This window comes from Pagrus pagrus (assembly GCF_965226575.1).
Source record: "Pagrus pagrus genome assembly, chromosome: 9".
NCBI classification, from domain to species: Eukaryota; Metazoa; Chordata; class Actinopteri; order Spariformes; family Sparidae; genus Pagrus; species Pagrus pagrus.
The window spans coordinates 7,460,580-7,473,384 of record NC_140193.1 but is presented as its reverse complement, the minus strand read 5'-3'; the positions used below and the strand labels follow the sequence as shown (position 1 = coordinate 7,473,384).

Here is a 12,805-nt window from a genome sequence, read left to right as displayed (position 1 = left end):
GGAACGTGTCATACTGCATTACTCTTTATGTGTGTAACTTGGCCTGAGTCTTAAAGCACATCTTCTCCTCTGGCATTGTCTTTTGTCCATCTGGTCTCGTCTTACACACACACACAGTCCAAGTGCTGTGGACAACGTCAGCGTATATAAACTGTGATATTCTTCGTTTCCTTCATCCGCCTCTCTGTCCGGCATCATCTGCATCTTTTCCAACAAGCTGGCTAAGAAGGGTACGGAGGGAAGTGAGGGTAGCACGGATCTTTACGTCTCAGCGTCCACAGGGTTAGAAAATATCTAACTTTAGCGTCAGCGATGTTAGCCAAACGATAATTACAGCTTTCCTAGCCAGTTCAGATGAAGGGCAAGCTGGAAGATGTCAACTCGACGGGAAAAAAACATCTTCGAGGCATCACTGTTGTTTACCATAATCACAAACAAATAAACAGACCCCATTAAAGGATCACTTCGCCCCAAAAAATGAAAATTCAGTCATTATCTACTCAACCGCATGCTGATGGAAAGTCGGGTGAAGTTACACAGTCCACGAAACACTTCTGGAGCTTCACAGCAAAACAGCGCTCTGCTAAACAACTGAAGTAGACGACTTTCTTTTACTTTAAAACACAACAAATGTTTACAAAAAAATAAACATAAAATGGCTCCATTCAGCTTGTCTGGCGTAATCCAAGTCTCCGGCAGCCTCACGATTCATTTGAAAACAGGTTACTTACTCTTTGTAACGTAACGTGAAAAATGAGACCTTCTCCGTCTCTTTTGTTCGTCTATACAAGCCTGCGGACCATCTATTTAAGATGTGTCATTCTGCTGGATTGTGGATTTCTCTCTGAAGGACTCAGGTCTGTTTTTATGTGACAATCCAAAGGATGTGACTTCATGCACATTCTCGAGTGCCTCGTCTCCGCTCTGCTAACAGAGAGCAACAGTAGTTAATGTTAGTTTGGAAATGAAGTCCAGCAAAGAAGCTCCACAGAGCCCCTTCAAGACAAAATCTGAAGTGGGTGCACAAGCTCGACTGTGTGTCGATGATGTAAATAACATCTTTTTTCAAATCAGTTTGGAAACTCAGGCCTTCTGGAGACTTGGGTGTCTCTATTTGTCTTATCTTTGCCCCTTACCATGACCATGAGCCAATCACAAGGCAGGAATATGGGACAGGATCTAGACGTCCCTACACATGCCTCTCTACATTTCTCTTTCCTCGGGCATTCAGGAGTCAGTAACAATTCCAGCGTCTTCCTCACCGTCAGCTGCGAAACTCGATTCGTCTCCGGCTGTGGAGGAGACGGGGGGCTCCTGGGTATGTCTGTGGGGTTACATGCCAACCCCCCCTCCTCCTTTGCTCTTCATTAGCAGCAGCGATGACCGCCGGGGTCAACAGAGGTCAGTGGGTCACGTCAGTTCAGGAGTCGACTCTTACTTGCTCACCTTTGTTTTTACTTCACCCGCAGGAGGTGGAGAGGGAACTTCTGAGGATGCTGCGTTAACTCACTTAAATTTCATTCCAGCCAAAATCAAATTATTGACTCAAAGCAGCTGTAAAAAAACTGACTGAGAGAGATCTGCTACTCATTTTCACTGAAGGAGAGAATGAGATTGTACTTTCAATTTAAAAACAGTAAGTAAATCAAGTAATTGATTAGAGTTCATTAAAAACCTTAAATGAAAAAACTAGACATGTTCTGAAGTCTTTCCCAACGTAAACCAGAGCACATTAAAAGGAGAAAAAAGCACATGTGCAACAATGTACTGATGGATAGTTTGAGGCTTAAAGAGAGGTCCACATTAAAGCTGCAATGATTATTGATTAATCAAAATTATCAAAATAATTACCAACTATAATGATCATCTGTCGGACAGTTTCAGTGTTGCAGCCCCAGTCCACATACAGTCATTCAAAAGCCATCTACCTACAACTTAAAGAGCCAAATCTAATCAATTCAGCTACATCTTTAATCTTAAACCATTCAAACACTGGAGCTACTGCACGTTAATACGCAGCAAACAGTTCAAACTATTAAGAAGAAAAGAACATTTTGATCCCTTTTCTATTCATTGTAAGTTTTTTCCTTTGACTTCATCGGAACAAATCCATCTCTGCGACGACTGAGCCAACTCCCTTCCCTGACGAATGCCGTGCACTTATCAACACACATAACTGTATGTAAACTCAGCCCAGATGCTTCAATCTAGTACACATCTCTCTAGTACATATGCCGGTCTAATGTGGGTGCAGGTGATACACCAGACTTTCCCGTCAAAAATAGTGGAAGCATGAAAAAATGTGAGTTGACATAATATAAAAATAAAACATTGGACTTCCATCAGGAGACCACTTTCAACTTGAGTAAGTTACGTGAGTAATGTCTCATGCGTAAAGATATCTTTTGAGTTGCCCATAATGAAGATTAACACGAGCGGATTAAACGGAGGGAGCATTTTCTTTTTGCATCGTCCTCCATCTTGAAGATTAAGCTGAAGAATCATCGGCAGCATGCGTAGTGGACCGTCACTGAGCCTTGCCCCCCCCCCCCCCGCTTGTAATCTTGACACCCAAGCCGACAGTGACCCAGCCTTGGTGTTACGTTTGCAGCAGCTCCTCACAGCCTCGGTTGTCTTTTGCCCTTTTGATGTCAGTACACGCTCGGCACCAGACTAAACACATACAGTAGCAAGACAAGCAAACGCTGCACAGCTTTTCAAATACACCAGGGATAAGAAGTCCCAGCACGACTGGTGGAACGTCTGACGGAAAGTACAGCGAACGGTCACAGACTCCCCGGTGCATTTCCATTGTTTCCATGCTTAGAATGAAATAAGTTGAGGAAAAACTGACGATTAAATACTGAACTTTCTTTCCGCTACAAATTGAGGTGTGTAAAAGAACTTGCCGATGGATTTCTAGGACTTTTCATGGACTTTACTTGACTGGGCCACCTCTACGGATCCCCCAACATTTCGTGTTTGTGGCCGATGTGTTACAACTCTTCAAATACATCTAACGTGTGTTGATGATCCAAAACTGCTCCTAATAACTCATCTGTAATTAGTTTTGTCATCTGAGCAGCTGGCCAAAGCCTCATCGCCATTTCGAGTCAGTCGAACCTGCAATTAAAAAGTGCGGTGATGAGCCCAGCTGGGAGGATGAGGCCTTTTTTTATGTATAATGGTGGCCGGGTAATGACAGAGCAAACTGACAACGACCGACGCTCCAGGAAGAAGAGCAAGGCTAGAGAGCTGCCGCACACCAGAATGTCACTGTGGGGAAACGAGAGGGGAAAATAGATAAGGGGGTTTTCCCAGATTTCAGTCCTTACTGTCATTTCGGTGCTTTGTTGTGGCGAAGAGGCGGCCATCTTGTGGGCTGGCCCTCAAGAAGGGGGAAAGTTCAACTACTAGGGCTCAACCTTTCCTCTGACCTGACCTCTGACCGTCGCACGTCGCTACATAGCAGAGATGACGAACGTGGCGACGCCTACGGTGAGCTAAAGGTGAGACGGGCAGTCTGCGGAGCATCCCCAGCCACCAACGAACCATAAAGAGGTCACATTCCCAGCTTTAGCGTCATCCTTTCTTACTTGTGGGAGCCCTCTGTGCTCTTTACAGCTTCTGTATGACGGTAAATATTGTCCCTCATGTCTCCGTTTAACCGTATTCTCTCAGCGAACCAGAGATGTGCTCCCTCTCGTTTGCCTTCGACACTGCATGGTGTCTCAACACTCCATGATTTACAGAGATTGTGACGAGTCCACAAAGCCTCAGGCCTCGGTAGTATTTACACTGTTACTCTCTAAATTCAGAGTTTGACAGGAAAGCAGTGGAATGTGTGTTTATTTGAGAGGAGGCAAGGCGGGATTGGCTTTGTTTGCTTTCGGACTGTTGTCTTAGCGTTAGTTCCACCACCAACAGGGATTCACTGCTGTTTATTTGGACACCGGCTCAGACCCCTGACCTCTCCAAATGGGTGGCTAATCCCAGTCAAAGCTACTGTGGGGCCCTTGTTGCCAATCCCTGCAATGCTGCCTCCCTCTGGACCTAAAGGAGAACTTCAACAGTTTTTACACACAGAGGAATGATTACAGGTCTTGAGGAACGCTGTTGCATATATAAATAAAACTGCATAAAGCCTTTGTTAACAACTGAGTGGTGCAAAGTCTGATAAACTGCAGCAAGTGATAGTAGTGAAGTGTGAAAAGAAATAAGTCTGTTGGGTGAGGAGTGTAAAAGAGGTGAGTTTACCAGACCTCTGTATCTGCTCCTGAGGCTACATTAGCCGCTCGTAGCTTAACACACTGGAATCACCAACCAATCTGACAGCGTTTGAGGTGCATTATGGGTAATGTAAGCACTCGGTTTTGACAAGGAAGAATGCATGGAATAAAAAAAAGATATCTTTGTTTGTAGAAAAAACTTGTGTGACAACAAAGGACTGCAATAGTGAATCTAGCCAGTAGGCTAGCAGGGGCCTGATTACAGGAAGATGTCCCAACTGCTTGTCCCGTCTTAAATTAAGGTAAAGAAAAATCCTATCTTCCTATTAGGCCTACAGAAGCACTTCCTAAAATAATGGCTGTCAGATATCTCAGACATAGGCAGCAGTATCCATGCTAGCTGACATCGGTGTTAGGCTCTCATACAGGCATACATACATTGATGTTAGCGTATCCAACAGGCTATCAACAGTGTTCACTTCACCAAAAGGCTAACATTGATATTAGCTTCTCCTACAGCCAGACATTGATGTTGGCTTCTCCAACAGGCTAACTGTCTTCACTGTCACTGCCATACTGACCTTGGACCAGAGGTGCTGCCATTTTGGCAATTAGGATATTTTAAATTTACGATCAGCGTCTGTGCCGTCCTAACTTGGGAAATTCTTCACTTAGTACGGTTCTGTAGCCTAATAGCTCAATTATTACCCTAAAATAGGATTTTTTCCTAAATACAGTTAGTTTTTATAATATCAAAAATCCTAAATGTCATCCTAAACTGAGATTTAAAAAAATGGTTTCAGACTTAGAAAGTTCCTTTGATGAGGCCCCAGGACAGCAGGCTAAGTATAGCCTGACCAAACTGGAAGAAGTTAAATGTTTGTGTGACAAACCTTTTTATATGTGCACAAATTCATCTCCCGTTACAGTCCAGAGCTATTTCTCTTCATTGTGTGTGAGAACACATGCACAACCCTCAACATCCTGACAGCGGTACACGTTTGCCTGACAGTGAATCAGCCTTTTCTTTGCTATCAAAACACGAAACTAACAATTAACATAAAAAAAAAAACAGACAGTGCAGTTTTTCCAAAACAATACTTTATATTGTGATGTCAAAGACAACATGTTAGAGCAAAGGTTCCCGAGAAAAATGTACTATTTCTGTAACAATGGTGGAACAAGTCAAAAACATAACTGATAAAAAAAAAAAGAATATGCATTTTATACATTATGTAAACCTAGAACTGTTTGTTTTTGAACCACAGTGGTCATAGCGATAACTGGCTTGTTTAGTGGAATGGACAACTGTAGCGATGACCAGGCATCTGGATGGAGCCCTTTGATAAGTCCAGATGTGACAAAGAATGAAAATGTCTTCCCAAAAAAGTCCAACAAAGTCACATCTCGCCTGGTACAAAAAAAAAAGAAGTTTTTCATTCTGTTGATGCAGTTTACAAAGCGATTCCCCCTAAAACAATTTGTCTTTCTACATAAATACAATAAAATCTATTGTCTGTGTTACAAGTGCTAGATACTTTTTTTTCTCCTTTTTTCTGTAAAATATTCAACTGAAGTCTTCTGTGTTTGATGAGTCCATGTCCTGCAGGTAAAAGCAACAACATGGAAAGCACCCAAACTCCCTCCCTCCCCTCCCGCCCCAGCAGAAACAAAAAAGCAGTAAAAGAGATAAGACAGTTTGGATACAGTGAAAGTACTAACGTCCTTCAGTGCTCGATCCCTTGTGCTGATATGTAGTATGAGACAGACAGACAGACAGACAGACAGACAGACAGACAGACAGGTAGGCAGTGCATGCGGACACACGGATCATGCAGAGAGAAAAGAGGAATGGAGTGGAGTCGGACCAGGCCGCCTAAATAAACAGTTCTGGACCTGGCTGGACTGAACTATGAGGGTAAAACAAAAAGATATGCCCCCTCCTATTAAATGGAAATTATAACAAAATGGAAAATTTTTTTGTTACTGGACATTGTGTTAAGACTAACAGTGAAGAAGACAGACGGCCAGAGTAGCCAGACAGTGCTAGTTTTGGCTCCTTTAAAGAAACCAAAGCTTTCAGCAGTAGAAACCCCATGACTGGCACCGCTGTGCGAAGGTTCTGGGAATGTTCTGGGCCGGGTTACCGAAAAGCATCTCATCAAGTGTGTTGACATGCACGGCGATGTCAGCGTATGCAAGTTAAGGTGACGCTCAGGACAGCCCGTCTGTGTGCATTTTCATATTCCAACCACAAATACCTCTGTATACATCAGATGTGAAAATGTTCCTGGAAAGAAATCTCTCCAAAAATGACAAAAGATGGAAGAGAAAGTGTGAAGGTGTCTGATATAACGGGAATGTAAAGGGAAGTCATGTTTCTTATACACAGCAAGGAATTTAAGGCATACTAAATAAAACTAAAAATGCGATGCCAACAAGGCTTAGACCTCAATTATCTCTTCGGTACTCGGTGTAAAATCTACTTTATGGCAGACAATTTACTGCAAGCAGTGATTAACATCCACTCATTTTACTTTGTTCTGTTAATTTACAAAGTGGTAGAAGACAGAAGCATGAAACTTTGACCTCTCTGGACATATTCTGCAGGGAAATGCAGCATCAGAAGAGAAAATATATTCCTTATTATAACCATCATGAATAAAGGGTCAATTCATATTTAATTAAACATTAGTTAACAGCTATTTTACTGTTAACAAACAATGAAATACTTCATAAACCATTTATTAAGCAATTGTAAAGGTTTATAAACATCAGCTGCAACTTTATAACGGCCGTCCAAGTTATGTTGACAGATTAACTACACAGTGTTTATTAACCATTTACAAAGTATCATGAACATCAGTTGCGAGTTTACAGTAAACAATTGCTTAATGAATGGTTTATTAAAAAAATGTGTTTGTTAACAGTGAAATACTATTAACGGAGGTTAATTAACTATAAATGTACCATTTGATTAATGATGTTTAGTGTTCCCCTGACAAGTCTGAGTGAGATTTTAAACATTTCAATCATCATGTGACGATGTTAACATATATATTTTTTATTATATATGTGCATGTATAGGGCTGGGTATTGTTAAAAATGTTTTGGTACTGATACCATGACTTCAATACCGGCTCCTAAACGATACAAATTTTATGAAATCCTTTTTAACAAAAGATTACATTACAAATACACGTTGTGAGTCTCGTCTCTGGGCGTAACCCAGCGTTTTTCCTGCATACCTCGAGAATCACCAGCACTATTAGATCTTGGCAAAACAGGCATCGTGCATGCTCATTGGCTCACTGAGGCTGATGAGATTAACTCCTTAAGTACTGAAATCTGGTATCGAATTAGAAGACATTTTTCGATACTCGATAGTATCGAGGAGTTTTGGTCGGCGCCATAAAAGTACTGAAGTTCGATACCCAGCCCTATAAAACATCGGTCCTAATACGTGAGAATTTGGACGTTGGCTCCTGTAGGAGTCAAACACCTGTGATCTTGTGGACTGAAACCAAGAGGCATCACTTCATCAGCTGATGAATGAGATTACAAATGGAAACTAGATGAATTTAAAGGAATGTTGATGTAAATTAAAACTGAAGACAGTTGGTCCGATAAGGAAATAAGTGATGATTGTGTGAAATCATTTGTTAAAACACATCAGAGGGGATTTAAAGTAGAGGAACAGAATGGCCCCGTTCCAAATCAAATCCACTCATCCCATTTTTCTTGCTGTTAGAGGATGAACTCGTAAACCTTTAAGAAAGAAGATCAAACGGATCGCCACTTTGGTCATTTTGAATTTCAGTCTCACGTTCTCAATACTGAGAAACATAAAGAATCAAGAAAGTGTGGAATGGTACGAATATGCGCATTGGACATGAGAGGCTGAGTGGAGGGCAATGGCACACCTACTGTGTCGTCAGGTACCGATAGGACGAATAAAGCCAAGAACTAGTCATCAGTGTTGAAAGACAGAAGGACAACCAGTTAAATGCTACTCAACATGTAAGTAACTGTAACCAAGGACAGTGGGCGGCGCCTTCAGTAACAAGGGCCGACTGTACGCAAGACCCATGAAAAGTTTCATTTTTCAATACCAACTTCAAAAACAAGGTCATAGTATTTCATCATGTATAGATATATATATAATATACTCATTTCTTTTCATATATAAATCTACTATGAACAAACAGTAAATACACAATTGTCCGTCATTATACAAAGTAGAAACATTTGCATCCCGACCCTCCCACAAAAACCCCCGAACCCAGAAAACATAGTCGTGTAATGTCCACTAAAAACAGAGTCTGATCCCTCACCTGTCGTGAAGTATGTCAGCTTTACAATGTAACAGAGAGACAGAGAGGGGAAAGTGAACAAAAACAACGAGAAAAACACAAAGTAGTACAAAAAGAAGTCACTGGAGTCCACTGAAAGGGCATCACAACCAGAAACAGAAAGACAGATGACAGGAAGAATCAACAAAAGTAGTCATTGACGAATGAATGTGTGTGGCAGGAATACTCAGGAGATCGATGTCCTATGTACAGTAAACAAGAGTAAAAAAACACAGCACTCTGTTTCCTGTTTGCTGAAAATATACATTGAACGTGATTTAGCTCGTAGATGGAACAAAGGGGAGAGAAGGTAGTTGGCCCACAACAAGTTGAAGGAATGGCTACAGACAAGGAACCAAAAAAAGAAATAAGGATCATCACGTCACTGAATCTTGCTTTGGTGCCATCCTGTGGTGTCGGCTGTACTGCTGTGCAGCTGTGTTTCACACGACGTAGATATGTTGGGTTTTAGTGTGTCTCTCCATGCATCTCCCATAGACTTCAATACAGCTGACACCATAGTCTGGCACCAAAATGAGGTTCAGTGACGTAATGATCCTTCCTCTCTTTTATGGTGTTTTACCTACAAAATGATCAACCAAATTCGACTACATCTAGGCTGCTGGCTGGTGTGTTGCTAGGCTCTGAGCGGAGCTCCTAGTTGGTAAAGAACCCAAACTCATTAAGCCCAGAGTATAATGAACTGTTACATCTATCTGTCTGTTAAATATCATATATGTATGACCATCCCGACCCTGTGAGAGGATTCAGAATCAGAGCTACATGTGCTATTTAAAGTAGCAAATATGCTCAATATGCACGGCCTTACACCGCAAAAAGACAACTATAAAAATATGTGTATACACTTGAATATTTATACAGAGCAGCTTGTGCTTCACTGTCTATGAACAGATGTACACACACACACCTGCCTCACAGCACCTGACATTTGGGCAGCAGATGTGCTTAACAAGGGGGCTAAAGATGTTAAACCAGATGTGAGAGCCTGTGCGGCACTGGAAAAATCCCAGGTGGTACGGTCACTGTTACCACGGAGACACAGTTGTCTTAAAGAGAGGGCTGGTTCAACAAATTGGCCCATATGAGATTAATTTGTCCCGATCCCACATTATTCTGCTAAAAGCGAGCGGATTCTAATGTAAAGACTAAGTGGCTGGACTCTAGAGATGAAAGTCTGCCGCTGCTTTGGCTTCATTATTGTCTGACTGCACACAGTATAATGAGGATGGGAGTTTTCAGAAGCCCTGTTGCTCTAGCGTGCACACTTCAACCTCCTAAAATTAAATTCGGAGTGCATTTTAAATCTGTAGCGTTATGGTAGTCATACGTTATTGAGGAGTGTAGCAGGATAGTCATCAGTTTATAGTTTTTATGCTTTATTAAGCTTGTTCAGTGACACAGTGCTGCTGCTGAGCCATGTTATCTCATGTTTGTTTCTTTCTTTGTTGCATTTGCCCTTCAGGGATAAATAAAGTTGAACTTGATCTTTCGTTTTATGTACTGCAAACAGGAAAAGCTTTCCAGATGCTTAAATCATCTCCCTAACCCTTGTATAGGACCAATCACAATGTTTGGTTACAGTAACTTCTCTGCATCATGTAGCTGACATACAATTTAATTTTTTATTTGTATTTTTTTTTTTAATTGTAGGCATCTCTTTCATCTAAAATGCACGTTTGATGCTTTGAGCCTCAGACTCAAGAAGCAGCAGTTAGTCATTGGTTTTGGGATGCCAGTGCTGGGCAGGTTTGGTTTATCAAAGATGCTAGCAAAGCAGCACAATACAGAAAATGAAGTCAGCAACTTTGACTATATAACTATACATCTTTAAATGTTACAGTTATAACTGAAAATGACAATTTCACATATCTCAACGATGCAAGTTAACGATCAGAAGTGACAGTTGTTATAAGTGTGAAGTCACGGTGATTTGGTCTGTAATGCCCTGCTGTCATTTGTCCTTATTGTTCTGTTGTGGCTGAAGGTTTGGACCTTAAACTTTCTAGCATTAACAAAATATCGATCAAATGCAGCTTTCAACCAACAGCAGCACATTTAAGATGCTGTCAGTGTGGTTATATCGATGATTAAAGTGGCAGTACATTTCTTAACCTTGCTGTTTTCATCATTGTTTTGCTGACAGACCGTCATATGGTGCTGTCAAGATGTGATATACAACACTGCAAGGTCCATTAGCTGCATTTTCCATTATTGTTTTTTAATGATTCAAGTTTGCATGTGCTCCTGTTGTCTGGACTGTGAGAGGAAGCTGAAGGAAACTAATGCAAAGACACAAATGTTACGGTAACTGATGACTTAAAATTGCTCGTGGTTTGAATGTGAGCGTGTATGCAGCTAGCTAGCTCGCTAGGATGGTTGATAAGTGAATGTTTAAAAGCAAAACAGTGAAATCAGACGCCCGTCCAAGACGTGTCCTCTGGCTACGAGACGGTACCTTTAACTTCCTTTTAAAATGAACCACCTTCAACTTGTGGCTGGGAACTACCTTCTAGGTTGAGATTTTTCAAGAATGAGGGGGGGAAAGGAAATGTGGAGGTACAGGGAGAGACAGTAGGCTGCTTGCAGAGAATTATAGGTAAACATGCCAAGGTCCGCCAGTCTATGTGCCAACAACATGCAGGCATTGGATGTCTTGCCAGGATAGAAATGTTTAAGGGGTTGGGGGAGAAGAGGCCTCGTTCCCAAACCTGTTTTTTAAGGCAAAGCTCTCGAAGAGTTCAACAGAAAATCCACCAGGTTTGAAAGAAAAAAGGCACAAACGCACAGTCTTTCACTGTCAGTCAGTTTGGATTCAGAACACGTGCTGACCTTTCTCATCTGTGGTCTTCAACCGCGTTAAAAAGCTGCGAGAAAATTTTGTTCCATTCGTCCGGATATCTTAAAAGAGCAGGAATGATTCATCCGTAGTGCAGAGTCACAATCACATCAGAAAGTGAGACGATGAAGCACAGAAAGAACAGAATAATAAGAAAAGAGGATGATAGTCTGCGTACGGTTCCAACTGGCATTCAAAAGTACTTCTTGTCTAGTGTTTTAAAAGCACTGGCACTCGAGGTTGTCACTGTGGGATTGTTGAGTCAACCCTCTTATAATCCAAGGTCTTCAAGAGGCGATGCAACACATTGATCCTGATCAGTCTGTGCACTGCTGATCAGTGAACGCGTTGTTCATCTTCAGTGTTCCTTTGAGCGCCACTGTTGTCAGCTCTGCATGTTCTCTCCCACAATAACGGGCCACAATATGGCAGGGGTGAGACATGGCAGTGGCTTTTAAATTGACACGGACTGGATGAGGACACTGTCGAAGATGAAGACCTGGTCTCAGTGGTCAAAGGCTCGGGATGTTTCTTTACATGGGAGCTTCTTCTTCCATTGGTTCCTCTTCAGCCCTGAGGAAAACAACACCATAAACATGGTTGTAATATTATTTGCACTCAGTACCTTAGTACAGTCAGGTACAGTTACAACAGTCCTAAAGAAAGGTAGTAAAAGAACACACACATTTCTGTATGTGTTGTCAAAAGATGAACATTTTATGTAACACGTCATGTGTACACAGTAATTGTGATGAGGTGTCATACACTAAAATCACCCAAAAATCTGGCTCCTTACCCACTAGACATGTGACCTTTCTTGCCAGTTTGTTTCTAACTTTGTCTGTCTGCTGTTGAATGTGAGGTAGATAGAGTCCAGTGAGTGTCAGATCATCAAACCAAAACAACAAGGTCCAAGAGACAAAGAGCTGCAAAGTTGGTGTAAAGTATTTGTGTGTAGGTCATATAATTCATTGTTGGAATGAAAACCAAACTTAAAGTGGTTAACTTAGCTTAACTTAGCTCAAAGACTGGAGAGAGGGTGAAAAAACACCATAAGAAAATTAAATCTGCCTACCAGCACAACTAAAGCTCACTATTGAACATTTTGAAAAGGTAATGTGAGATTTTAAATATTAATACAGCACAACTATTTGCATTGTAAAGATAAAGTGGATTAAAGGCGTGTTGAACACAGAATGATGTCACCCTCACTGTGTGTGGCTGCCTGTGCATATTAGTGCATGTCAGTCCCTCTCTGCTCTCCGTGGGTCAGTTAATTTTCTTCCAACTTTATTGAGTGTACAATGCACAAATCTGTTTTGGTCTGACATGCTGGTGCTTTAGTTGCAATGAATATTGTATATACT

General features: G+C 41.5%; 1 protein-coding gene across 6 annotated transcripts in view; it reads right to left on the bottom strand.

Moving 5' to 3' along the window:
* Positions 1–5,312: 5,312 nt before the first annotated feature.
* The window catches only part of hdac4 (histone deacetylase 4), a 138,070-nt gene continuing 130,577 nt past the window's right edge, over positions 5,313–12,805 (bottom strand). For all 6 annotated transcript variants that reach the window (XM_084361260.1, XM_084361261.1, XM_084361262.1 and 3 more), the window contains one exon: positions 5,313–12,011. In XM_084361260.1, coding sequence (XP_084217386.1) covers positions 11,972–12,011 — 40 coding nt within the window. In that variant the 3' untranslated portion in view covers positions 5,313–11,971. The remainder of the gene's footprint in view (positions 12,012–12,805) is intronic.